Below are 25,665 nucleotides of genomic sequence, written 5' to 3'. Positions count from 1 at the left end.
CCTCGCCGACACTCCCGCCTCACAGTTGCTGAGGGACGACAATAACAACAACTTCTACTACTACTTCCGCCGCCACTTCCGCTTTGTCTCATTCCCCCTCCCCCCTTTCTAAGAAATGGTTCGCCTCCTGCGTATTTGGAGTTGGAGGACCGAACCATTCTTTATGGAACGGGGGGGGGGGAGCAGAGTAAATAACACTTATTATTATCCCCCCTTCTAAGAAATGGTTCGCGCCTTCTGCGTATTTGCAGCTGGAGGACCGAACCATTCCTTATGGAACTGCGGGGGGGGGGGGGGGGTGTTCAAAGTAAATAATCTATATATATATATATATATATATATATATATATATATATATAAATGTTTTGTGCGTAATGAGTTCCTTAAAAACAAAAGAACCAATGAACGAAATCACACCAAATTTGGCAACAAAACGTCTCACAACACAAGGTATGATGGCACACCAGGAAGATCTAATGAGAAACTAAATGTGTCTGGCTATTTTCCCAGTGACCATCGATATGTCCTAAATTACTTTAATGCCCCCCAAAATAAAATTCTAAAAACAAGATTAAATTCAACAATTGTTTACTGAATACTCAAGGTATAAAAGTACAGTTTGATTATGATGGTGTAAGAACAATTAAATATAAACTCTGAGGTAACAAACTATAATTTCTATGAGGTAAGTATTCTATAAACTATAAACTCTATGGCATGTATTATCTAAGAATTCTATGAAGCATATATTATCTATTCTTTATAACATCTATTATAAACTCTAAGGCAAATATATATTATCTATGAACTATCTATCTATAACTATCTATCTATTACTTAGGCGATCCCTCGCTTTCCGAGGATGATTGTCTTCCAATATTCTTGTGGGTCCGTATGTGGCTGTGGAGCCCTATTCTTGCTCTGCATCTTCTTCCGCAGTGAGGGCATTGGTTTCCAGGTGGAAGGCGGTCTCGGCCAGGGTTGGCTTGACGCGCCTTCCTCCTGGCACGTTTCTCTCTTTCACCCTCCACTCGTGCCTCCTCAAATTCTGCAGCACTGCTGGTCACAGCTGACCTCCAGCAGGAGCGGTCAAGGGCCAGGGCTTCCCAGTTCTCAGTGTCTATGCCAGAGTTTTTAAGGTTGGCTTTGAGCCCATCTTTGAATCTCTTTTCCTGTCCTCCAACATTCCGTTTTCCGTTCTTGAGTTCGGAGTAGAGCAGCTGCTTTGGGAGACGGTGGTCGGGCATCCGGACAACGTGGCCGGTCCAGCGGAGTTGGTGGCGGAGGACCATCGCTTCAATGCTGGTGGTCTTTGCTTCTTCCAGCACGCTGACGTTTGTCCGCTTGTCTTCCCAAGAGATTTTCAGGATTTTCCGGAGGCAGCGCTGATGGAATCGTTCCAGGAGTTGCATGTGACGTCTGTAGACTGTCCACGTCTCACAGGCATATAGCAGGGTTGGGAGGACAATAGCTTTATAAACAAGCACCTTGGTATCCCTACGGATGTCCCGGTCCTCAAACACTCTCTGCTTCATTCGGAAAAATGCTGCGCTTGCAGAGCTCAGGCGGTGTTGTATTTCGGTGTCGATGTTGACTTTGGTGGAGAGGTGACTGCCAAGGTCTATCTATAAGCTTTGGCAAATATAAACTATCTATCTATGACAAATATTATTTATTTATTTATTTATTTATTTGATGCACTTATTAACCGCCATTCTCAGCCCATAAGGGCGACTCATGGCGGTGTACAGTACACATAAAAGACAATTACAAAAAAGCCAGTTTCAACAACATATAAACTATACAACAATTACAGACTACACTAAAAATCCGCTTCGTCTCTTAGTGGAGTCATAGCCAGTCTCATATTCCTTGTTCCATTCCAGTTCTCATTACCGTATTGTTTAGCACTTAATTAAATGCCCTCTCGAACAGCCATGTCTTAAGGCTTTTTCGAAAGGACATGAGGGAAGGCGCCTGTCTGATGTGTGCAGGGAGAGTGTTCCACAGCCGGGGGGCCACCACCGAGAAGGCCCTCTCCCTCGTCCCCGCCAGCCGTGCCTGTGAGGCAGGCGGGATCGAGAGAAGGGCCTCCCCAGACGATCTCAAGGTCCTCGTGGGCTCGTAGGCCAAGATGCGGTCGGAAAGGTATTTTGGGCCGGAACCGTTTAGGGCTTTGTAGGCCAAAACCAGCACCTTGAATTGGGTCCGGTAGCAAATCATGTATTACATGTATTATAAACTTTAAGGCAAATATGTGATAAGGATGGCCTGTACGGACTGCAAGCCAGACCAGACACTTTTTTGGCAGCTATCTATAAACTATGACCAAAAGGAATGGAGCCAAAAAGTCTTTCACCAGGCTCTGAGGCAGAATGGGCTGAACCAAAGAGCTCGGCCTATAGGGGGAGCCTAAGCTCCAACTCTAAAACTTGGCAAAATGGAACAGTCCAACAGGCAACAAGGAAATAATACTAGGCCAAGACATCACACAAGGAGTGACCATCACTCAAAAAAATTATGCTTTTGTCGTTTGGGAGCTGTAGTTGCTGGAATTTATAGTTCGCCTACAATCAAAGAGCATTCTGAACTCCATCAACAATGGAACTGAACCAAACTTGACACACAGAACTCCCATGACCAACAGAAAATACTGAAAGGGTTTGGTGGGCACTGACCTTGAGTTTGGGAGTTGTAATTCACCTACATCCAGAGAGCACTGTGGGCTCAAACAATGATGGATCTGGACCAAACTTGGCACAAGCACTCAATACGCCCAAATATGAACACAGATGGAGTTTGGGGGAAATAGACCTTGACATTTGAGAATTGTAGTCACTGGGATTCACAGTTCACTTACAATCAAAGAGCATTCTGAACCCCACAAACAACATAATCAGGGCAAATTTCCCATACAGAACCCCCATGACCATCAGAAAATACTGAAGGCCATCCAATCCAACTCCTTTCATCAGGGCAAGAAAACGTGATCAAAGTCCTCCTGACAAAGAGCCATCCAGCCATAGATAGATAGATATAGATAGATAGATATGATTCAAACACAGAGAGATATAGTATCATAGATTTGAAAGGGACCCTTAAAGAAGGACAATGATATGTTACATGTTCCAGAGTGGGCAAACCAGACACTTTCCACATCAACACTGACAAAGAAACAGCAAGAAATACTGGTTGCCCACAAGCAGAAAGAAATTACATATGTTAGAAAACAACACTTTCTCATTACTTTATATACCAGATCAACAGACTGGGCCACAGCAACGTGTGGCAGGGGACAGCTAGTACTTATTATTATGGGTTGCTGTGAGTTTTCCGGGCTATGTAGCCATGTTCCAGAAGCATTCTCTCCTGACGTTTTGCCCACACCTATGGTAGGTATCACCAGAGGTTGGGGGGTTTGTTGGAAACTGTAGAGAAATGTTTATTATAAAGTGTTTATTATACTGTGTTTAAACTGTATTTGTGTTTTACATTGGTGTATGGCCTAGCTGTGAGAGATAGGTTGCCATGGAGACAAGGCAGAAGAGGAGGTGGGAGGAGCTTAAAGAGAAAAAGGTTTGAAAGTGACAGTTAAGTTTCAGTCAGGAGGAAGAGACCCTGAGAAGAGTAGCAGAGTCAGATAGGACTCTGGGAGAGTAGCAGAGTCAGGAAAGGACTCTGAGAAAGTAGCTCAGTCAGGAGGAAGAGACCCTGAGAAGAGGAGCAGAGTCAGATAGGGATTCTGTGGAGTGAAGCAGTGTAGACTCAGTTAGTTTTTAGTGTTTGTGAATATTTCTTCAGCAAAGGAGCTGAAGGTGAAACCTCATTAGATTGCTTGAGTTAAAAAGAATCTAACAGAGGCGTTTTAGGATCGCCAGTAGTGGAAGACTGGAGATCAGTGGTTTGATCCGGTATAGGACAAACAGTGAGAATATTCACAACAGGGAACACTGAAATAATAAAGCGCTTCACTGTAGAAGGAGTTTATAAGATTGTAACATCAAAAGCCTGAATTGTATCTCAACCAAGCCATATTGTAACCATCAAGCATATGCCAAGCTCAACATCTTCATATTGCAACAATACGCTTTGTTTAACAATAAACTTGTTCTCTTTGTTATTTTAAAACTGCCTCATCTCCATTGATTTTATGTTCGGTGCATTCCACTCTACCAAAGTTACCTCACAACGCAAACAGAGACTAAACAGAGACTTTAATACCAGCGTCTCTATACATATTGGTGGCAGTTTAATTTAGCAGTCTCGGAACTTCCTTACAGTTCTTGGTGGCATTAGGTGGCATTAATACTTCTTCGCAGAAACTAAGTGAGGTTTATATATTTGTGGAATGTCCACGGTGGGAGAAAAACTTGTCTTCTTGAGACAGGTGTGAATGTTGCAACTAGCCACCTTTATTAACATTGAATAGCCTTGCAGCTTCAAAGCCTGGCTGCTTCCTGCCTGGGGGTATCTTTTGTTGAGAGGTGTTAGCTGGCTCTGATGGTTTCTACTCTGGAATTGCCCTGGTTTTTTGTTTTTTTTTAGTGTTCTTCTTTATTTACTGTCCTGATTTTTGAGTTTTTTTAAATATTGGTAGCCAGATTTTGTTTATGTTCATGGTTTCCTCCTCTCTGTTTAAATCAGAGATCCTCAAACTTTTTAAACAGAGGGCCAGGTCACAGTCCCTCAAACTGTTGGAGGGCCGAATTATAATTTGAAAAAAACATGAATTCCTATGCACACTGAACATATCTTATTTGTAGTGCAAAAGCTGCTTAAAAACAATACAATAATTAAAACGAAGAACAATTTTAACAAATATAATATTATTAGTATTTCAATGGGAAGTGTGGGTCTGCTTTTGGCTGATGAGATAGGATTGTTGTTGTTGTGTGCTTTAAAGTCATCACAGACTTAGGTTGATCCTGAGCAAGGACTAGGTTTGAAGACCCCTGGTCTAAATTGTCCACATGCTTGTGGATTTCAATGGCTTCTCTGTGTAGTGTGTAGCAGAAAGAGCGAACCATTTCTTAGGGAAACAGGGGAAAACTTTGGAGAAGTAGAAACGCGGCTGCGAAGAGGGTGGGCAGGAATCTGATAGTAGGAAACATACCTCAGGGCCTTATCTGGCACTCTCATAAGTTCCACTTCTTTCTACCTTCTCCCTTTAATTCCCCCCACCCCCAAATAAGAGGGGTATTGCCTGGAAGTTACCATTAAGGCCTGAACTGCATCGCTGGGCTGTGGCACGGCAAGTTAATAACCAGTTGCATTAAATCACTCATGAGTTCAAAGTCAACCCGGGTCGGAGTGAGCTCCCAACCATTAATAGTCTAGCTTGTTGTTGACCTATGCAGCCCAAAAGATAGTTGCATCTGTCAAGTAGGAAATTTAGGTACTGCTTTATGCAGGGAACAAGCTATGATGCTAGTATGATAGCTGGGTCCGGAAGCTCCGAGCGTTACGCACATTCCACAATGGCGGTTGTGAATAAGGAAGAGCAGCACACTGAGGTGGGAATATGTGAGGTTCCACTGGTGGTGTAGTTTAACACAATGACATTTCAATACATATAACTCCATATATGTAATAATTCACTTGACACCTAAAATGTTAATGATATCAAGCAAGCATTTCTATAGAGCTTCCCAATCAGAGCACAGGAGCCCCCGGTGGCGCAATGGGTTAAACTCTTGTGCCAACAGGACTGAAGACTGACAGATCGGAGGTTCGAATCCGGAGAGAGTGTGGATAAGCTCCGTCAGCTCCAGCTCCCCATATGGGGACATGAGAGAAGCCTCTCACAAGGATAGTAACACATCAAAAATCCTGGCATCCCCTGGGCAACGTCCTTGCAGATGGCCAATTCTCTCACACCAGAAGCCACTTGCAGTTTCTCAAGCTGCTCCTGACATGGAAAAAAAGATATCAGAGCACAATGTATTTTCACAAAGGGAAAATTTTCCCTGTTCTTCTATTTAAGGATGAGAGAGTGTGACCCAGAGGATCACATTACTGAGGTTGCATCTTCACTGTAGAATTAATGCAGTTTGAAACCACTTTAACTGCCATGGCTCCGTTATATGGACGCATGGAAGTTGTAGTTTTATTCGGCTTGTAGCCTTCTTTGCCAAAAAGTTCCAGTGCCCAAACCACAACTCCCAGATTCCATAGTCTTGATCCATCAAAGTTAAAGTGGTGTCAAAACTGCATTAATTCTACAGTGCAGACGCACTCTGAATGGAGATTCGAACCCTGCTTCAGGCTTCTCTTGATCAAGAAGGATCCAAATCCAGAACTGAAGGAACGGCATGCCTTTATCAGTTGTCTGGCTTTTATGGGCTACTCTGACCTCACCTTCTATCATGGGATATAAAATCCACCAGGCCATTATAAATTGGCTTGGCCAATTTAACACCGACACAGTCTGTTTATGTGTATTCAGCCAGGTTTATGAGATTACATGCATCTTTTATTTTCTCCCAGTTTGTCCCTAGCAGGCTTTTCACTCTTCCAGGCAAATTGGAGAACCCTGAAACACTGCGTACGTTACACATGTCTTTGCTAACCGTATACTCCCTGTGTGTATTCTGAATATTTAATACTGATAATACATTCTTTACACTTGTTTTCCACATTGCTGGCTAAGACGACAAATGCGAAGGAGGGAGTGTTGGAAAACCTAAGTATGTTTACTCAGGTGTAAGCCCGATGAACACAATAGGGCCCGTTTTTTGAGTCCACATATATGGCTGAACTCTTGTGCAAGAGGGTTGTTCATGTGAATCCAGTGAGCCTCTCTTGTATAACATGTCTAAGAGATTTGCACAGGTGTCACTCAGGGACACAGAACGGCCTCCGGATATTTTGAGAAGAGCAAGGAAGCAGCCACAGCAGCTGCATTATTCACACTGGAGTTCAGGAGGCTGTGCCTGTTACAGAAAGTCAAGTGGAATAAATGAGTGGAGTATATTTTAGGCAAATTATACTGGATCTCCCCATCTCACAGTTGGCCAGTTGTTTGTGTGCCCTGTGTCCTTCCTTCCCATATACTGGAAAGTTTTAGAATAAATCCAACACACAGGCAGAGGAGGATGAAGGTGACTGTATCAGTCTAGTTGATTTTGGGTTACAAATTACAATTTGCATATCCCTGAATGCTTGGGGTTAGAAGTGTTTGGGATTTTGGAATACCTGTATTTGTGTATGTTTACCAAACTCCATACCTTGAAGATGGGATACAAATCTAAACATAAAATTTGTTGATGTTTCATACATTATACATATTGCTGGAAGACAATATTTTCATAAATTCATTTAAATTGAGAGCAAAAAATGTCACAACCAAAACCACTCATGTGAACAATTTTAGATTGCGGAGTGCAAGCAGTTCCTGAATTACAAACATCCAACATTAAAAGTGAGAGAAATCTACCCCTAGGGAGGGAAATTCACTCCCAAAAGAGTTATCCTGGGGAATCCTTGTTTCCACAACAAGTCAAATTTTTCAGAATCCAATTATGATATCATCACAGGGAATGAAGGGTCAAATCTTCTGAACAGGGGCGCTGACAGCAAAACTAACATTGCAGCAGGTTAAACCGCTGAGCTGCTGAACTTGCTGAGCAAAAGGTTAGCAATTTGAATCCGGGAAGCTCCCGCTGTTATCCCTAGTTTCTGCCAACCTAGCAGTTTGAAAACATTCAAATGTGAGATCAATAGGTGCCACTTCTGTGGGAAGGTAACTGTGCTCCATGCAGTCATGCTGGCCACATAACCTTGGAGGCGTCTACAGACAACGCTGGTTCTTTGGCTTAGAAATTGAGATGAGCACTACCCCGCAGAGTCGGACATGACTAGACTTAATGTCAGGGGAAACCTTTACCTTTACACACACAAACACATATGGATGGCTGGAGTTACACTTAAAAATTTAGCTGTTCCAACTTACATCCACATTCAAGTTAAGAACAAACCTACAGAACCTATAATGTTTGTAAATTGGGGACTGCCTGTATTTAGATATTGCAATTCCAGAGGATACTTACTCTGTACCAGATGTTTTTCTTATATGTCAACTACAGGCATGCCTCTGATATCAGTTGGCTTTGACAATTAAGCATCTTTTTACTATTTTTTTACATCTGTCTAGCCTCTCTTTTCCTTCATTCTCTGTCCAGCTGGATTTTCATCATCAGTATTTGGTGAATGACAAAAGAGGACTGGAGAAACATATGATATTTGGATTGCGGCAAAGTATTTGCATTGAATAATGCAGTGAGCAAAGTTTAACCTGGGATTCTACTCTTGTCAATCCTGCAGTGCCCATTTGTACCAGCCATAAACCAGCAACATTAAGAGAAGCCCTTATTAAGCATGTGAGGACACCAAAATAGAGACAAGGGGAAAGCAAATAACTTGGCCATACCAGCTATTGCAAGCTTATTAAAATTTAATTTTAAAAAGATGATTGAAACAAAGACATTAAGAGAAGTGGAAGCTGGTGAAAGAGAAAGTCTTTCTTCAGAATGACTACATTTTGGAAAAAAAACTTCCTAGAGGGCCACTTCACCTAGCAATTATCAATCTGTGTTGTTCCTTTTCTTTTCTTTCCTTTTGCTCTGGTCCCAAAAGAGGTGGGATTTTTTTTAGTTCAAACTCCTCAAATATTTTAAGTTGGATAATGAAGGGTATGTGTACCAAGTCTGATCTAGATAGGTCAAGCCATGGAGGAACCTTTCTGGTACAACCAACAAATATGTATATAGATCAGTGGTTCTCAACCTGTGGGTCCCCAGGTGTTTTGACCTACAACTCCCAGAAATCCCAGCCAGTTTACCAGCTGTTAGGACTTCTGGGAATTGAAGGCCAAAACCATCTGGGGACCCCAGGTTGAAAACCACTGATATAGATAGATAGATAGATGACTGCAGATGTGAAGAAGGAAATAATGGCCCCTTCTACACAGTTGAATAAATTCCCACATTATCTGCTTTGAGCTGGTATACATAGCACTGTACTCAGGGCCCTTCCACACAGAGGTATAACCCAGGGGCCTTCCACACAGCCCTATATCCCAGAACATTAAGGTAGAAAATCCCACATTATCTGAGTGTGGACTCAGATAACCCAGTTCAAAGTAGATTCTGCAGGATATTCTGCCTTGATATTCTAGGGTATAGGGCTGTGTGGAAGGGCCTCCAGAAGATCAAGGCAAAAAATCCAACAATATCTGTCACACTGCCATGTATTCCAGTTCAAAGCAGATAATGTGGGATTTTATTCAGCTGTGTGGAAGGAGCCCCAGAATATCAAGGCAGAGTAACCCAGGGCCCTTCCACACTGCCCTATATCCCAGAACATCAAGGCAGAAAATCCCACATTGTTAGGCGATCCCTCGTTGGACGAGTAGGATAGTCTTCCATTGCTTCGATGCTGGTGGTTTTTGCTTCTTCCAGCACACTGACATTTGTCCGCTTGTCTTCCCAAGAGATTTGCAGGATTTTCCGGAGGCAGCGTTGATGGAATCATTCCAGGAGTTGCATGTGATGTCTGTAGACAGTCCACGTTTCGCAGGCATATAGCAGGGTTGGGAGGACAATAGCTTTATGAACAAGCACCTTGGTCTCCCTACGGATGTCCCGGTCCTCAAACACTCTCTGCTTTATTCGGAAAAATGCTGCACTCACAGAGCTCAGGCGGTGTTGTATTTTGGTGTCGATGTTGACTTTGGTGGAGAGGTGGCTGCCAAGGTAGCGGAAATGGTCAACATTTTCTAATGTTACACCATTAAGTTGTATCTCTGGCATTGGAGAGGGATTGGCTGGTGACTGCTGGAACAGCACTTTGGTTTTCTCGATGTTCAATGACAGGCCAAGCTTCTCGTGTGCTTCTGCGAAGGTGTTTAGATTAAATAGATGAAAGCTGGAGGGCCCTTCCACACAAACCTATATCCCAGAATATCAAGGCAGAAAATCCCACATTATCTGCTTTGAACTGGGTTATCTGAATACACACTCAGGTAATGTGGGATATCCTGCCTTGATATTCTGGCACATAGGCCTGTGTAGAAGGGCCCTGGAGACGAAGGCTAACCATTTTGACTTTGTATTGTCGAAGGCTTTCATGGCTGGAATCACTAGGTTCTTGTGGGTTTTTTCGGGCTATATGGCCATGTTCTAGAGGCATTTTCTCCTGACGTTTCGCCTGCATCTATGGCAAGCATCCTCAGAGGTAGTGAGGTCTGTTGGAATTAGGACAATGGGTTTATATATCTGTGGAATGACTGGGGTGGGGCAAAGAGCTCTTCTCTGCTGGAGCTAGGTATGAATGTTTCAACTGACCACCTTCATTAGCATTGAAAGGCCTGGCTGAGCCTGGGGGAATCTTTTGTTGAGAGGTGTTAATACATGTCTGGTTGTTTCCTCTCTGCTGTTGTAATTTTAGAGTTTTTTAATACTGGTAGCCAGATTTTGTTCATTTTCATGGTCTCTTCCTTTCTGTTGAAGCATGTGGACAATTTCAACAGAAAGGAAGAGACCATGAAAATGAACAAAATCTGGCTACCAGTCAGGGCCGTAGCCAGAAATTTTTTTGGGGAGGGGTTGACATTTTCGGGGGGGGGGGGTTGAAACCTGCCTCCTAGCTCACACTGAAGCAAAGAGCACAGCAGGTGGCAGAGCAGCCTTCAGTAGCCTGCAGCTCCATCCCTGTCAACCACCTCCACCAAGTCTGGCCTCCTTAATGAGAGCATTCAACACCCCCCCCCCCCAACTTGGTTGCTTCACTACATCGGCTATTGATGCAAGTAATGACAGCGTGAATAAATTGTCAATATTTGCCTGAGATAGTGCTTGCAGTTCTGGAGGGACTCTTAATTTTTGCATCTCATAGACTTAGCATAGGGATTTGGTTAACCAGTTAAAATTCATGAGTAAACCAGGTTTTTTAAAAAATCTGAAACATTTCGGGGGGGGGGGTTTGAACCCCTAACCCCCCCCCCCCCCGCTACAGGCTTGCTACCAGTATTAAAAAAACTCTAAAATTACAACAGCAAAACAGCAGAGAGGAAACAAACAAGGACATCTAATCACCTCTCAACAAAAGATTGCTCCAAGGTGTTCAGTTGAAACATTCACACCTAGCTCCAGCAGAGAAGAGCTCTTTGCCCCACCCGTCATTCTCATGTCTGTTGGAGCTAGGTGTGAATGTTTCAAGTGACTACATAGAATCATAGAATCAAAGAGTTGGAAGAGACCTCATGGGCCATCCAGTCCAACCCCATTGTGCCAAGAAGCAGGAATATTGCATTCAAAGCACCCCTGACAGATGGCCATCCAGCCTCTGTTTAAAAGCTTCCAAAGAAGGAGCCTCCACCACACTCCGGGGCAGAGAGTTCCACTGCTGAACGGCTCTCACAGTCAGGAAGTTCTTCCTCATGTTCAGATGGAATCTCCTCTCTTGTAGTTTGAAGCCATTGTTCCGCGTCCTAATCTCCATGGAAGCAGAAAACAAGCTTGCTCCCTCCTCCCTGTGGCTTCCTCTCACATATTTATACATGGCTATCATATCCCCTCTCAGCCTTGATTAGCATTTGATTGCCTGGCAGTGCCTGGGGCAATCTTTTGTTGAGAGGTGATTAGATGTCCTTTTTTTTCCTTTCTGTTGTCCTGCTGTTCTAATTTTAGAGTTTTTTTTTAAATACTGGTAGCCAGATTTTGTACATTTTCATGGTTTCCTCCTTTCTGTTGAAATTGTCCACATGCTTGTGGATTGTGAAACATTCACACCTAGCTCCAACAGACAAGATTCCTTTGTCCCACCCTGGTCATTCCACAGATATATAAACCTTTTTCCTAGTTCCAACAGACCTCACTACCTCTGAGGATGCTTGCCATAGATGGAGGCGAAACGTCAGGAGAAAATGCCTCTAGAACATGGTCATATAGCCCCAAAAAACCCACAAGAACCATTTTGACTTTACTTCCCAGAAGCCTTTGAGGCCTTAGACCCGCCTCTCTCGCCCTGGCTGTCTTCCGATTGGAAGAGAGGGAACAGCTCCACCTATCGCCTGTGACTTCACTTTGCGTGTTCGCCGGTGGGCGGGGCTTCGAGGCGGTTGCCTTGGTTTCCAAACCCCGCTGCGGCCTGGTCTGAGGCGAAGCCGGGCGCTCCGTTGGGGATGCTCGCTTTGGAGGGCGACGGAGAGTCGGGATGGAAGGCGAGAAGGTGAGCGGAGGATTCGTGGCGGGGAAGGGGTTCCTTTCTCTAGTATCCTTACACCCAAGCTTGTGTAACTCAAGGCACATCTATGGCAGGCCTGGGCCAACTTGGGCCCTCCCTCCAGGTGTTTTGGACTTCAACTCCAGCCATTCCTAACAGCCACTGTTAGGAATGGCTGGAGTTGAAGTCCGAAACACCTGGAGGGAGGGCCCAAGTTGGCCCAGGCCTGGTCTAAGGCCATCCAGTTGGCTTAGAATAAGAGTTGAAAGAGACCACATGGGCCATCCATTCCAACCTCCAGCTGGAGGTCAGCTGTGACCAGCAGTGCTGCAGAATTTGAAGAGGCACTAATGGAGGGTGAAAGAGAGAAACGTGCCAGGAGGAAGACGCGTCAAGCCAACCCCGACTGAGACCGCCTTCCACCTGGAAACCAATGCCCTCACTGTGGGAGAAGATGCAGGTCAAGAATAGGGCTCCACAACCACCTACGGATCCACAGGAATACAGTTCATGGAAGACTGTCCGAACGCATCTCCCTTTACGTCCCATCTCGGAGTTTGAGATCTTCTGGGGAGGCCCTGCTCTCGACCCGCCTCTGTCACAAGTGAGATTGGCGGGGACGAGGAGCAGGGCCTTCTCAGTGGTGGCCCCTCACCTATGGAATTCACTCCCCGGGAAGATCAGATCATCAACATCCCTCCTTTCATTCAGAAAGAAATTAAAGACATGGATGTGGGACCAGGCGTTTGGGCAATCTGGCAGATGAATAAGGGATTGTGACGATAGGTAGGAACTGGACAAAGTAGAGCGAAATATGAATTCTGAGTTGGCGAACGTTGTGTCTGAGATTGGCTATTGATTGTGTGATATATTGTTGTTTTTAATTGTTTTAATTGTTGACCATTTAATTGCTGGTTTTATATGTTATTGTATTTGTGTAGGCACCAAGATGTGCCTTTTGTAAGCCGCCCTGAGTCCCCCCTCGGGGGTGAGAAGGGCGGGGTATAAGTACACGAAATAAATAAAATAAATAAATAAGACTATCTTACTCGTCTATCGAGGGATCACCTAAGTAAGTAAGTAAGTAAGTAAAGTAAAGCAAAACATGCAGGAAAAGCACCATCAAAGTATCCTTGACAGATGGCCATCCAGCCTCTGTTTAAAAACCTCAAGGAAGGGGCTTCCACCACATTCCGAGGCAGAGAGTTCCACTGTTGAACAGGTTGTACGGTCAGATAGTTCTTCCTAATGTTCAGGTGGATTCTCCTTGCCTGTAGTTTGAACCCATTACTTCGAGTCCTAGTTTCCAGGGCAGCAGAAAACGAGCCTGCTCCCTCTTCCTTATGACACTCTTTCACGTATTTAAACATGGCCCTCATAATGTCTTCTCTCAGCTTTCTCATCTGCAGGCTAAACATGACCAGTTTAGCCTGCAGTGTGCCTTCCCAGAATAAGTAAAACTCTCAGCAATATGCCCTCAAAATGCACTTTACCACTTTTTTTTTTGTCGTGTCAGGAGCGACTGAGAAACTGCAAGTCGTTTCTGGTGTGAGAGAATTGGCCGTCTGCAAGGACGTTGCCCAGGGGACGCCTGGATGATTTGATGTTTTTATCATTCTTGTGGGAGGCTTCTTTCATGTCCCCGCATGAGGAGCTGGAGCTGATAGAGGGAGCTCACCCGCCTCTCCCCGGATTCGAACCTGCGACTTGTCGGTCTTCAGTCCTGCCACTGATTTAGGATTGCCTGCGCGCCCTCATCTCTCTTTGAAAACCCTATCCTAGTTATATCCTACCTTGTTCATGCCCAGTATTATTTTTTAAATTTTAAATTATTACATTTAGCCTGGCCATAGGTTTTTAAATGCTTGTGTGTTACTGTTATTGTTTATTTTTCCTTTATGAGATTTATTTTAACTGTTTTGTATTGATTGTTTTGTTATTGCCTTTGTTTATTGATGTACTGTGGGCTTGGCCTCATGTAAGCTGCACCGAGTCCCTTGGGGAGATGGTAGCGGGGTATAAATAAAGTTTTTTTATTATTATTATAAGACGCTCCTCATAGGGATTCGTGGTCTCCAAACTTTTGATCATTTTAGTCGGCCTCCTCTGGACACATCCCAGCTTCTCAGTATCTCTTTTGAACTGTGATGCTCAGAATTGGACACAGTATACCAGATGGGGTCTAACCAAAGCAGAATACAAAGACACCATTACTTCCCTCAATCTAGACCAGGGTTCCTCGGACTTTTAAAACAGAGGTCTAGTCATAATCCCTCAAACTGTTGGAGGGCTGGATTATAATTTGAAAAAACAACAACACATGAATGAATTCCTATGCACACTGCACATATCTTATTTGTAGTGCAAAAAACACTTTAAAAATACAACAATTAAAATGAAGAACAATTTTAACAAATATAAACTTATTAGTATTTCAATGGGAACTGTGGACGTGCTTTTGGCTGATGAGATAAGATTGTTGTTGTTTACTTTGAAGTAGTTTCAAACAGGTTGACCCTGAGCGAGGGCCGGGCAAATGACCTTGGAGGGCCATATCCGGTCCCTGGGCCTTTGTTTGAGGACAGGAGCAGAATTCAAAACGATCTTGACAGATTAGAGAGATGGGCCAAAACTAACAAAATGAAGTTCAACAGCGACAAATGCAAGATACTCCACTTTGGCAGAAAAAACGAAATGCAAAGATACAGAATGGGTGACGCCTGGCTCGAGAGCAGTACGTGTGAAAAAGATCTTGGAGTCCTCGTGGACAACAAGTTAAACATGAGCCAACAATGTGACGTGGTGGCAAAAAAAGCCAATGGGATTTTGGCCTGCATCAATAGGAGCATAGTGTCTAGATCTAAGGAAGTAATGCTACCCCTCTATTCTGCTTTGGTTAGACCACACCTGGAATATTGTGTCCAATTCTGGGCGCCACAATTCAAGAGAGATATTGACAAGCTGGAATGTGTCCAGAGGAGGGCGACTAAAATGATCAAGGGTCTGGAGAACAAGCCCTATGAGGAGCGGCTTAGGGAACTGGGCATGTTTAGCCTGAAGAAGAGAAGGCTGAGAGGAGATATGATAGCCATGTATAAATATGTGAGAGGAAGCCACAGGGAGGAGGGAGCAAGCTTGTTTTCTGCTTCCTTGGAGACTAGGACGCGGAACAATGGCTTCAAACTACAAGAGAGGAGATTCCATCTGAACATTAGGAAGAACTTCCTGACTGTGAGAGCCGTTCAGCAGTGGAACTCTCTGCCCCGGAGTGTGGTGGAGGCTCCTTCTTTGGAAGCTTTTAAACAGAGGCTGGATGGCCATTTGTCAGGGGTGATTTGAATGCAATATTCCTGCTTCTTGGCAGGGGGTTGGACTGGATGGCCCATGAGGTCTCTTCCAACTCTTTGATTCTATGATTCTATGATTCTATGATTCTATGATTCCTGATCTAGACACTATACTTCTTTTGAGGCAGCCCAAATCCCATTGGCTTTTTAAAGCTGTTGCACCACACTGTTGGTTCAACTTGTTGTCCAAAAAGACTCCACAATCTTTTTCACATGGACTATTGTCAAGCCAGGTGTCACTCATTCTGTATCTGTGCTTTTAATTCTTTTCTGCCTAAGTGAAGTATCCTACTCTTCTCCTTGTTGAAATTCATTGTTAGTTTGGCCCAGCTCTCTAATCTGTTGAGGTCATTTTGAATTCTGATGCTGTCTTCTGGAGTATTAACTATCCCTCCCAATTTGATGTCAAATGTGATAAGCATGCTCTCTAAACCTTCATCTTAAGTTATTTATAAAGCTGTTGAACAGAACTGGGTCCAGGACAGAACCTTATGGCACTCCACTAGTCACTTCTTTCCAGGATGAAGATAAACTATTGGTGAGCACCCTTTGGGTTGGTCTCTTAACCAATTACAAATCCACTAAATGGTAGTATTATCTAGCCTGCATTTCACTAGCTTGTTTGCAAGAAGGTCATGGGGGACCCGGCACAGAATTCTCTGTATCTACCAGTTTGTAACAGCTCTCCATGCAGTCGTGCCGGTCATATGACCTTGGAGGCTTCTACGGACAATGCTGGCTCTTCGACTTAGAAATGGAAATGAGCACCAACCTCCAGAATCAGATACAACTGGAATTATTACCAGGGGAAAACCTGTACTTTTTTTTTATACCAAGCTTATAAGCATATTGAGAGAGCGGGGGGAGTTTCTCTTGTAATTTTGCAAGACTTTTCTACTAATAGAATCTTTAATCCTATTATGAGTGAATACATTTTATGGAAAAATGCATTGTTTTCCAGAATAATACACTGTATATATTTTTGGAGGAGCACACTGTGTATCTTGTTAAGTAGCCATAGGATTGGGCTACTCAGGATGGAGCACACTGGAGGAACAATGAAATGTATTTCCATGTAAGTTTGCCTTGTATTGCAGGAATGTAGGACTGTTTATCCAACCCAAGCTGAAAGACCTGTGTTTCTCCAAATGTTGACAAACTGTTAGCTTAGAGCATGTTGAACTTTGTGATGTCAAACTTTGGTCCAAGAAGTCCCATCCAGCCTCTCAAATAGTTAGGAATTCTGGGAATTCCAACTCTCTTATTTGCATTTTTATGTTACCTGATACTGTTGCCTTTGTAAGAAGGAATCAGAAAAGCAGTCACCCTCCAGACATTGTTGAACTCCAGTCCTTGTCAGCTTTAAATACCCTCACCAATGGTGAGGTATGATAAGAGTTTTAGTGCATCAGCATCTGAAAAGCCGAAGGTTCCTCAGCCCTGCATTATGGGATAAGTAGTATTTGCTAAAATGTAAACATTGTAGTTTTTCAGTAACTTGATGCTCTAAAAACAACTTCCAGATTATGAGTGTCTATTCTCTTTTTTTCAGAGAAGATCAAAAGATGATACTTGGAAAGCAGATGAACTAAAGAAGCATCTTAAGGTAACACATAATCCTCACTTATCACCATTATTACTTACAGAAAGGTTAAAAGTCAGGTACATTCTATCTGGGCCAAAACATTTACAGATATATTTTGACTGTAAATTTACAGAAGTTTGTTTACAACTTTATAGTAATAGCAGGTCCCTGGGCATCCTGTGCCAGGTCTTAAACTGCTTTAGTTTCAGAAATAATTTACCTTGGGGTATATATCTTTGCTGTTTGGAAAATGAAAACGTGGCTGTATTAAACTAATTTGGGACTTTGAATCCCAACTCATCTAGCAATTATAATTCAAAGGATACCAGATTAATCTGAATGAATTTAAGAATGAAATTCAAAATTATTTGTTTGAGGTCCTATTTAAAGGAATATACAGATTTTTTTCTTTGGCTAAGAGTTTCTTAATTGCTACTTACTAGTGGGTATTAATTAAACAAAATGAAATCCATTTTTTCTGCTAGTACTGGTAGATTCCTCAAACTGAAATGAGTGCCATGTGGGAGTTTGATTGCTTATAGCCATTATTATTATTATTATTATTATTATTATTATTATTATTAAATTTATATCCTGCTTTTCTCCCAGATTGGGACTCAAAGAGGCAAACTATGTAAACAAAATTTTTTTTACAAACCTTATCTGCTCTTCAGAGCAACTTTTGCTTGTACATTGATCAAGGGATGGTAGTATATTTTTTCTTAGATTTGCTTGTAAGAAAAAGAAGGAATGGGACAAGAGTGATTCAGAAGTAGTGTCAAACAGTGCATTAGAGTAAGTAAGTAATTTTATTTTTATACCCCACCACCATCTCCCCTCGGGGACTCAGGCACGAGCCCAAAATCACAGATAAAATACAGCACATTAAAACCAATAAAGTAAAATAATAAAACAAAACACAATCAAAAGCTACATTGTCCAGTGCTAAGTCCCAAAACCTACTTTGCAGTCAGCAGAGCCCCCCCCCCCCCCCCATGGGGACATTTCTGTGGTGGCGGACAGCAGTGCAAGGACACATTCAGGTACTTCCCTGTAGCTGAGTGTACTGCAAGGGCATCAGTTATAGAAACCTCTCAAGGACTCTGGAAATCTTTGTAGATGTTAGTCACTCAGTGTCCAGCTACAGGAAAACAATTGGTCATGTTCCTACTCATCTCCCTGTTCTTTGACACTACAGAAAAGTTCATTTTGTGGGGGTTGCACTGTTTATCCAACCACACAATGTCCAAAAAGGCGAATTGAGGTGCAGTGACAATAATCTGGTATACATCATAGTAATTCAAAAGGATTCCAGCCTATATTTTGCTTGTTCGGACAACAGAAAACAGAGGTTTTCTGCATATGAGGATCATGAGCTAAGATTGATCAAGCCTCATTATTTTTACATCAGATCATTGTATATTTTAATATCTATATGTAGACTGACTCACTTGCTGTATTATTATATCTCTTCTGCCACTCCTACACAGTTGTCCACTCCTTCTGTAAATCCTTACTTTTTGTCATGTTAGCATGTTTATAGCTCTTAGAATCATTCTAGCTCCCAGGCTAATGTCTAAAAAGGTAAACCAGCCCCAGAAATAAAGAACTTGTTCTTCTTTGTCACAAAATGGAGCCAAATGCTAAAAGGGCATTTAGAAGTTCATGATTTGCAATCTTGAAATAAAAATGAAGTTATAAAGAATTTTCAGAATCCTTCATTCGCTGTAGCTTATAAAACTCTACATCCATAATGCACCAGAGACTTCACTGAACAAAAATAGTATAGAAACAATATTAGCTTCTCTTTTCAGACATCTCGATCAGATAGTCAGTCTGAAGACAGGAGGCATCGACAGAGGAAAGCACGAGATGGAGACAGACATGATGCTGATGACTACAAAGAGGGTACGCAGAAGGACCAAGACAAAGAGAGAGCAGCACTGAAAGAAAAAATGAGGTTTAAATCAAGTGAAAGGCACTGGGATGAAAAAAGAGAGAAAGTTAGAGAAAAAGAATATTCTGAAGGGCAAGAGAGAGAGAAAATTCCAGTGACTCATGAAAGATATACGAAAGAAGAAAAAAGTGGAGAGAGACACAGTGGTAAAGAGAAAGAGAGAAAGCATAGGAAAGAAGAGCTGGCACTTTTGGAAAATGTCATGAAAGCTTATGGAGAAAAGAGTAAAGAACATCATAAAAGAAGAGGGAGCAAGGATCATACAGGTACTTTGATTTATTGCTGTATTTATTTTGAAATAACCCTCCTGATGATTGTAGTTAATGATGAAAATAAACCCAAACCAATAATATTTGCATATGCAGGAAGGTTGAATAGCAACCTTTATTTTGGGATCTTCTAGACCACAGTTGTTCTTTACATTGCCTGCTTTGTAGAACTGACCAGTTTTAGTGAGATAGCTGACTTAACAAGACAGAAAATACCTCAAAATAGGCATTCAAAGACATAATTTTGTTAGTTTGGATAAAAAGGATATTATAAGACTAAAAGAGAGAAAGAGAGGTTTGTAGCACAAGCCTTTGTAAACTTGGTCTGCTTTATCAAGTGTGTTCTGTCTCCATTATTCTCATATCAGTTCCCCATGAGATATGTTGCACTGCCATTTTCCATTCTGTATACAGTATACCTACATGTGTAGGCAGTGGTCGAACTGACCCTTGGAAGTGTATTTTGAGGATAGCGTGGGAAACTTTAAAAATGAACTAGTCAGGGGAAATTAAGTGGAATGTATTCTCACTTTATGCTTCTGGAAATTTCTTCTCTCAGCGTGTTATAGGAGGTTTAATACAGAAGAAATATGTCCATTAATTTGAAATATTTTGAAATAAGTGTGAGACATTTTGGAGGTATGTTGAGTACAGTGTGTTTAACTTCTATGGCATGGAAAGGATTAAAATGCACTTTCAATCTTACAAGTGTCCTTATTTTTAGATCACCCAAAACTAAAAAGTGATGAAAGGGAGAGAAGACATACAGAGAGAAAGGTAAGAAAAGGGATAAGAACAAGTTGTGTTCCAAAAGGAATGGCCATAGCCAATTCATGGCTTCTCTATGAATTGGCTTTCATTTGTTCTCTCTTTTTTTTTTTTGAAGGAGGAATTGTCTTACATGAAAACATTTTTGTTTGTTCACTCAATATCTAAAGTTGCTGCATCAGAATGATATCAAGATTTCAGAGACATTAAACAGGCATTTCCGGATGTTTCTGTGTGTGTGTGCTTTTTTTAAAAAAAAAAAACAACAACAACTAATTAGGCACAATGCATCTTCAGTTTTGTATGTTTTACCACCAGAACTTTTGTTAAGATAGAACATATAAGCTTTTCTCATGTGGATTCAAGAGTTATTTGAAAGGGTTTTTAATTATACCTTTAATGTACTCCTGAAAATCCCACATGCAACATCACCATAGTAAAGGTAAAGGTTTTCCCCTAACATAAAGTCCAGTCATGCCCGACTCTGGGGGTTGGTGCTCATCTCCATTTCTAAGCCGAAGAGCCAGTGTTGTCCGTAGACACTTCCAAGGTCATGTGGCCAGCATGACGGCATGGAGTGCTGTTACTTTCTGCCAGAGCGGTTCCTATTGATCTACTCACATTTGCATGTTTTCCAACTGCTAGGTTAGTAGAAGCTAGGGCTGACAGTGGAAGCTCACGGTGCACCCCGGATTCGAACCTGCAACCTTTTGGTCAACAAGTTTAGCAGCTCAGTGGTTTAACCCACTGTGCCACGAGGGGCTCCACAGCATCACCATAAGCAAATACAAATATTTTGGGGGCACAGTGGTATAATGGGAAGAAGTAGACCAGGAGAGGAGCTGCACTAGTTCAAGGGAGGTTCATAGCTGTGTGTACGCTCTGACATCCTCTGCTTTTCAGCTTCAGTCAGCAAAGAGCAGTGATTCAGATACAAACAATTTAACTAATTCCAGTATTTGTGTAGTAAATGAGTTCAATTCGAATTTAGAATTATAGTCTTGACTTTGAGAAGACTTCAACAGTACTAGTAGTCTGTTTCAAGCTTGGTAAGTGTGTTAATACAATATGAGAAGATAGATGTTCCTCACAAATGAGTGTACTGGTACATTCTGCTCAATTGCTGCCAGTTATAGGTTGGCTCTGCAGCCAGTGATCTGTCAGGTGGGGGCACATTTCTTTTTCTTCTTTGTTCTTCCCCAGTGAACCACAGAAGCCAAGAACAAACTGGACTCTTTTTCTAAGAGAAAGAAAGCTTCTGACAGGCAGATGATACATTAAACTCACTGCAGAATGAACCCTGTTGGTTTATTTAGCTTCTCCAAGAGTTGCAGCTTGCTGGCTTGCTGAGTGTCAACACACCCAATGTATTTCTGTCTTGTCTGGTCTACTAAAATGTTTTGAAGTATTAATCCCCCTTCCTGCTTCCAGAATGGGGAGAGGAAGAACAGTGTTGGTGAGGATTCAGCAAATAGACATGAAGAACGGGAGCATAGGCACAGACCACACAAGGAGCAAGACCCAGATAAGGAAAGAAGACAAAGGCATAAAGAGAAGAGAGAGCAGGAATTTGTAGCTGTTGAAGAAAAAGAGAAGCACTTGAAATTAAAGAGCTTTACATCTCTCAGAGATGGCGAAGAAGGCCATGTGTCAAGGAGACATAAAGAGCAATCACATCATGGCGGGAGACATCATCGGGAGACTGGTGAAAGTCAACAAAAAGAGGAAAGCGAAGAAAAAAAGAGGGATCACCACAAGGTTTGTTTTAAATAGATTTTCAATCAGCAAATGTAACATTTGTATGAGAAAGGATGCTCTATAAAGGACAGGTTTTTGACATCGTAAATAAAATTTCAAGAAACCATTGATTAAAATAAAACATGGCATGACGACAGTTTTCCACAAAGTAAAATTAAGACAATTAAACAAACGTTAATTTACTGATCAACAAAAGTCTGTATAATTTCTCATTCTGTATTGGTTACATTTATATCCAATCTTTTTTGTTAGATTTTGGGATAACAGTATGGATTATTCAAAGGAATCTCGGTAAAATCTGTGTGTGGATTAGGACACCTTTTGTTTTTGAAGTAATGCTGTCCAATTTTGTTTCAGTAATCACACTTTTTGTAGTTCTTTATTTTAGTTTGATGCTACAAACAGGCCATAAAAAAAAACCCCAAAACAACAGGTTTTTTAATTTAGGCCGAATCATATATGCGCCATTACTTGGCTACAGACATATGCCTCAGACTATTATATTTGCCTTCTTCTGAAGCTGAGAAAGTGTGTCTTGCCCGTGGTCATCTGGTGCATTTCCATAACCAAGCAGGGATTTGAACCTTGGTCTCCAGTGCTGTAGTCCCAACTCTCAAAACAATGCATTATGTTGGCTGTTCAGAACAGACTCATTACTGAATGGGAATTAATGGAAACTTAACTTAGCAAACCAACATTTCCATAATTTCTGTTACTTTGATTATTTAATAATAGATTCAGGCCATTATTTGACAGACAAAAGGCAAACTACATGAATTAGTGAATGAGAATGAATGGAAACTTAACTTAGCAAACCAACACTTCCATAATTCCTGTTACTTTGATTACTTAATAATAGATTCAGGCCATTATTTGACAGACAAAGGCAAACTACATGAATATTATTTAAATTTGTATATATGTGGAGCCAGAACTGTAATGTTCTTTGGAATTACTTTTGTAAAGATTTTAAACTGATTTTGAAAAAAAGGAGGAAGATAGTATGCCATAAGAATGCTGTGGATACAACCAGCAAGCAGTAGGAAAAAAAAGGAAAAAAATCTTGGTTTCTCAGTTTTTAGGCCTGTTCCTGAGCTTTTTGTGGGTGCGGATTCAGAAAATTGCATTGGATAGATTGCATCATCTCTAATTTCTTAGATATCGTTATCATGATTTTCTATGGGGGAACAGATGGTGACTGGCATATGGCATATGTCCTGTATCCCAAAAACTGGAGCTGATAGGGGGAAACTGGTGCCATTTTGGACTCAATAGATCCAATAATCCCCCAAAACAGGGCGAACGTTTGAGACACCAAAATGTGGTTGGCTTGCATAATCTCCAAAATTGTCTCCAGGCAACATAAGCTGTTTTTCGGTCATTTCATGCTTTTGTCTTGAATTCGAGGCAATCTATAAGTAATAGTGGGAACTTTCGAAATCACACGGCACTCTAGAAAATCCTTCATAGTATTTAAATGCTGCAAGTCTTTACATTTTTATTTCTTTCTTCTTCTTTTTTTGCAGCACGGTGAGCACAGAAGTCACCATAGAAGCTCAAGGCATGAAGGCAATTCAGACCATCGGCATGAGAGGTGTGCTCTATTAACATATTTGAGAAACTTTGGCTGTAATCTCATGCAGGCTAACAAATCCTATAGACTGGTGGAACAGACTTTCGAATAAATGCATGTAGGACTGCATTTTGCATTTTATCTGTGTCCGGTTCTCTTTGTTTCTAAAATATATTCTTAAGAAGGTACCTAGGCAGATTGCTTACATGTTCTTTCCTAGTAATAAAAGCCACATAGTATTTGAATGACTTCAGATATAAATTAATTAATAGTCCAGAGATGAGAAGTCTGAGAAAATATGTAAACACAACACACAGTATTTTGGAAGCACAACCATATTTTTAGACTCTGGCCCTGTACTGCTTTAGGAGGGATGAATCTATTCTTAGGCATCAGCATCTGCTTTTTTTTTTTTACGTAACCGTTTTGATGATTCATGTTGCCTCTCAGCCTCTCTAGGCCAGCGTGACAACTGTATGGCTTCCTTTTCATGATGCTTTATTTCTTATGCGGGCTGGTTTCAAACAAATGGATGTGTGTTACAGGATTATGTGATGTTGCTTTGTGTTCATTTACCAGTTTTCACTTCCTTGGCTCTCTTCTTATGATATGACCAAGTGGCAGACCTCTAATAGCCTCAGATAGCTTTTTGGATTTTCAATTATTGGAAGTGAAGGATGATTTTGAAAGTTGGCCTAGCAGTCATGTCTAATGTATTGTCGAAGGCTTTCATGGCTGTGAGTTTTCCGGGCTGTATGGCCATGTTGCAGAAGCATTCCCTCCTGATGTTTCACCCACATCTATGGCAGGCATCCTCAGAGGTTGTGAGGTCTGCTGGAAACTAGGCAAGTGGGCTTTATATATCTGTGGAATGTCCAGGGTGGGAGAAAGAACTCTTGTCTGCTGGAGTCAAGTGTGAATGTTAGAGCTAGCCACCTTGATTAGGACTGAATGGCATTGCAGCTTCAAAGTCTGGCTGCTTCCTTTGTTGAGAGGCGTTAGCTGGCCCTGATTGTTTCCTGTCCAGAATTCCCCCCTTTTTTTAGTGTTCCTCTTTATTTTCAGCCCTGATTTCAGATTTTTTTAAAAAATACTAGTAGCCAGACTTTGTTCATTTTCATGGTTTCCTCTTCTCTGTTGAAATTGTTTGGATGGCCTAGTACTTGAACTTGTCTGGGACTGAATGGCCCATGAGATCTCTTCCAATACATTTATTCTATGATTCTTTGTCCACATGCTTGTGGATTTCAGTGGCTTCTCTGTGTAGTGTTGTTAGAGTAGTCCAGCATTTCCGTGTTCTCAAATAACATTTTAGAAGGCTGACCAGAGCTCTTTAAGCAAGAGTTTATTTGTCATGTCTGTTTTTTCAATTCACAGATAATATATGGATATGTAGGAAATACAATTGGAAGATTGCAGTTCATTGTTGTTCCTAGAAATGTTGTACAACTAAAAGTGACTTTTCTGTATATGAGGAGGAAATTACAAAGGAGCAAGGTGTTTGCAATCAGGAATGATTTAGACCTGTTCTGACCATAAACATACAGTTCATAGATATCTGAAAACTGAGATACACAGACTGCATATCACACATTACAGCGGAAATCGAGAAACATGAAGCACAAATCACTAATCCTTGTCCTCTTTTGCAATTTCTTAGCAAAGATTTGATGCACCTTTGTGATCCCCTTTTCTTGTGGTAATTATCTTCCTGGATGAGCTTTTAATGCAATATAATTCTTTTCCTTTTAAAGGAGTGCTAAAGAAAAAGTAAAGAAACATGGCACGGGTGAAAGAGAGGACATAAAACAAGATGTAAGATGGTTGTATTTGCCATTTTTGAAGACTAGAATATTCTGGAAATTAGTAATACAGCAAAGAAGAAACAGAACTAAAGATGTACCTCACTTAGAAATAATGCAGTTTGACATCATTTTAACTGCTATAGCTCAATGCAGTGGCCTCCTGGGAGTTGTATTTTATGAAGTTTTTAAACCTTTCTGCCAAATAGTGCTGGTGGTTCACTCAACCACAACTTTCATGATTCCATAGAATTGAGCCATGACAGTTAAAGCGGTGCCAAGCTGCATTAATATTAAAATGTAGATGCACTCTTTGAAATGTTTATGTGTATATGAGACAGAGAGAGAGAGAGAGAACTGTTAATGTAAGGCATGCTCCAGCAG

At 41.6% G+C, this 25,665-nt stretch overlaps 1 protein-coding gene across 2 annotated transcripts in view; it reads left to right on the top strand.

Moving 5' to 3' along the window:
• Positions 1-12,106: 12,106 nt before the first annotated feature.
• Positions 12,107-25,665, top strand: part of DYNC2I1 (dynein 2 intermediate chain 1) — a 31,528-nt gene continuing 17,969 nt past the window's right edge. For both annotated transcript variants that reach the window (XM_060782568.2, XM_060782567.2), the window contains exons 1-7: positions 12,107-12,228; positions 17,122-17,175; positions 18,969-19,377; positions 20,105-20,157; positions 21,580-21,906; positions 23,433-23,500; positions 25,234-25,294. In XM_060782568.2, coding sequence (XP_060638551.2) covers positions 12,214-12,228; positions 17,122-17,175; positions 18,969-19,377; positions 20,105-20,157; positions 21,580-21,906; positions 23,433-23,500; positions 25,234-25,294 — 987 coding nt within the window. In that variant the 5' untranslated portion in view covers positions 12,107-12,213. The remainder of the gene's footprint in view (positions 12,229-17,121; positions 17,176-18,968; positions 19,378-20,104; positions 20,158-21,579; positions 21,907-23,432; positions 23,501-25,233; positions 25,295-25,665) is intronic.

This window comes from Anolis sagrei, chromosome 6 (assembly GCF_037176765.1).
Source record: "Anolis sagrei isolate rAnoSag1 chromosome 6, rAnoSag1.mat, whole genome shotgun sequence".
In the NCBI taxonomy this organism is placed as follows: Eukaryota; Metazoa; Chordata; class Lepidosauria; order Squamata; family Dactyloidae; genus Anolis; species Anolis sagrei.
This window is presented reverse-complemented; position numbering and strand designations above follow the sequence as displayed.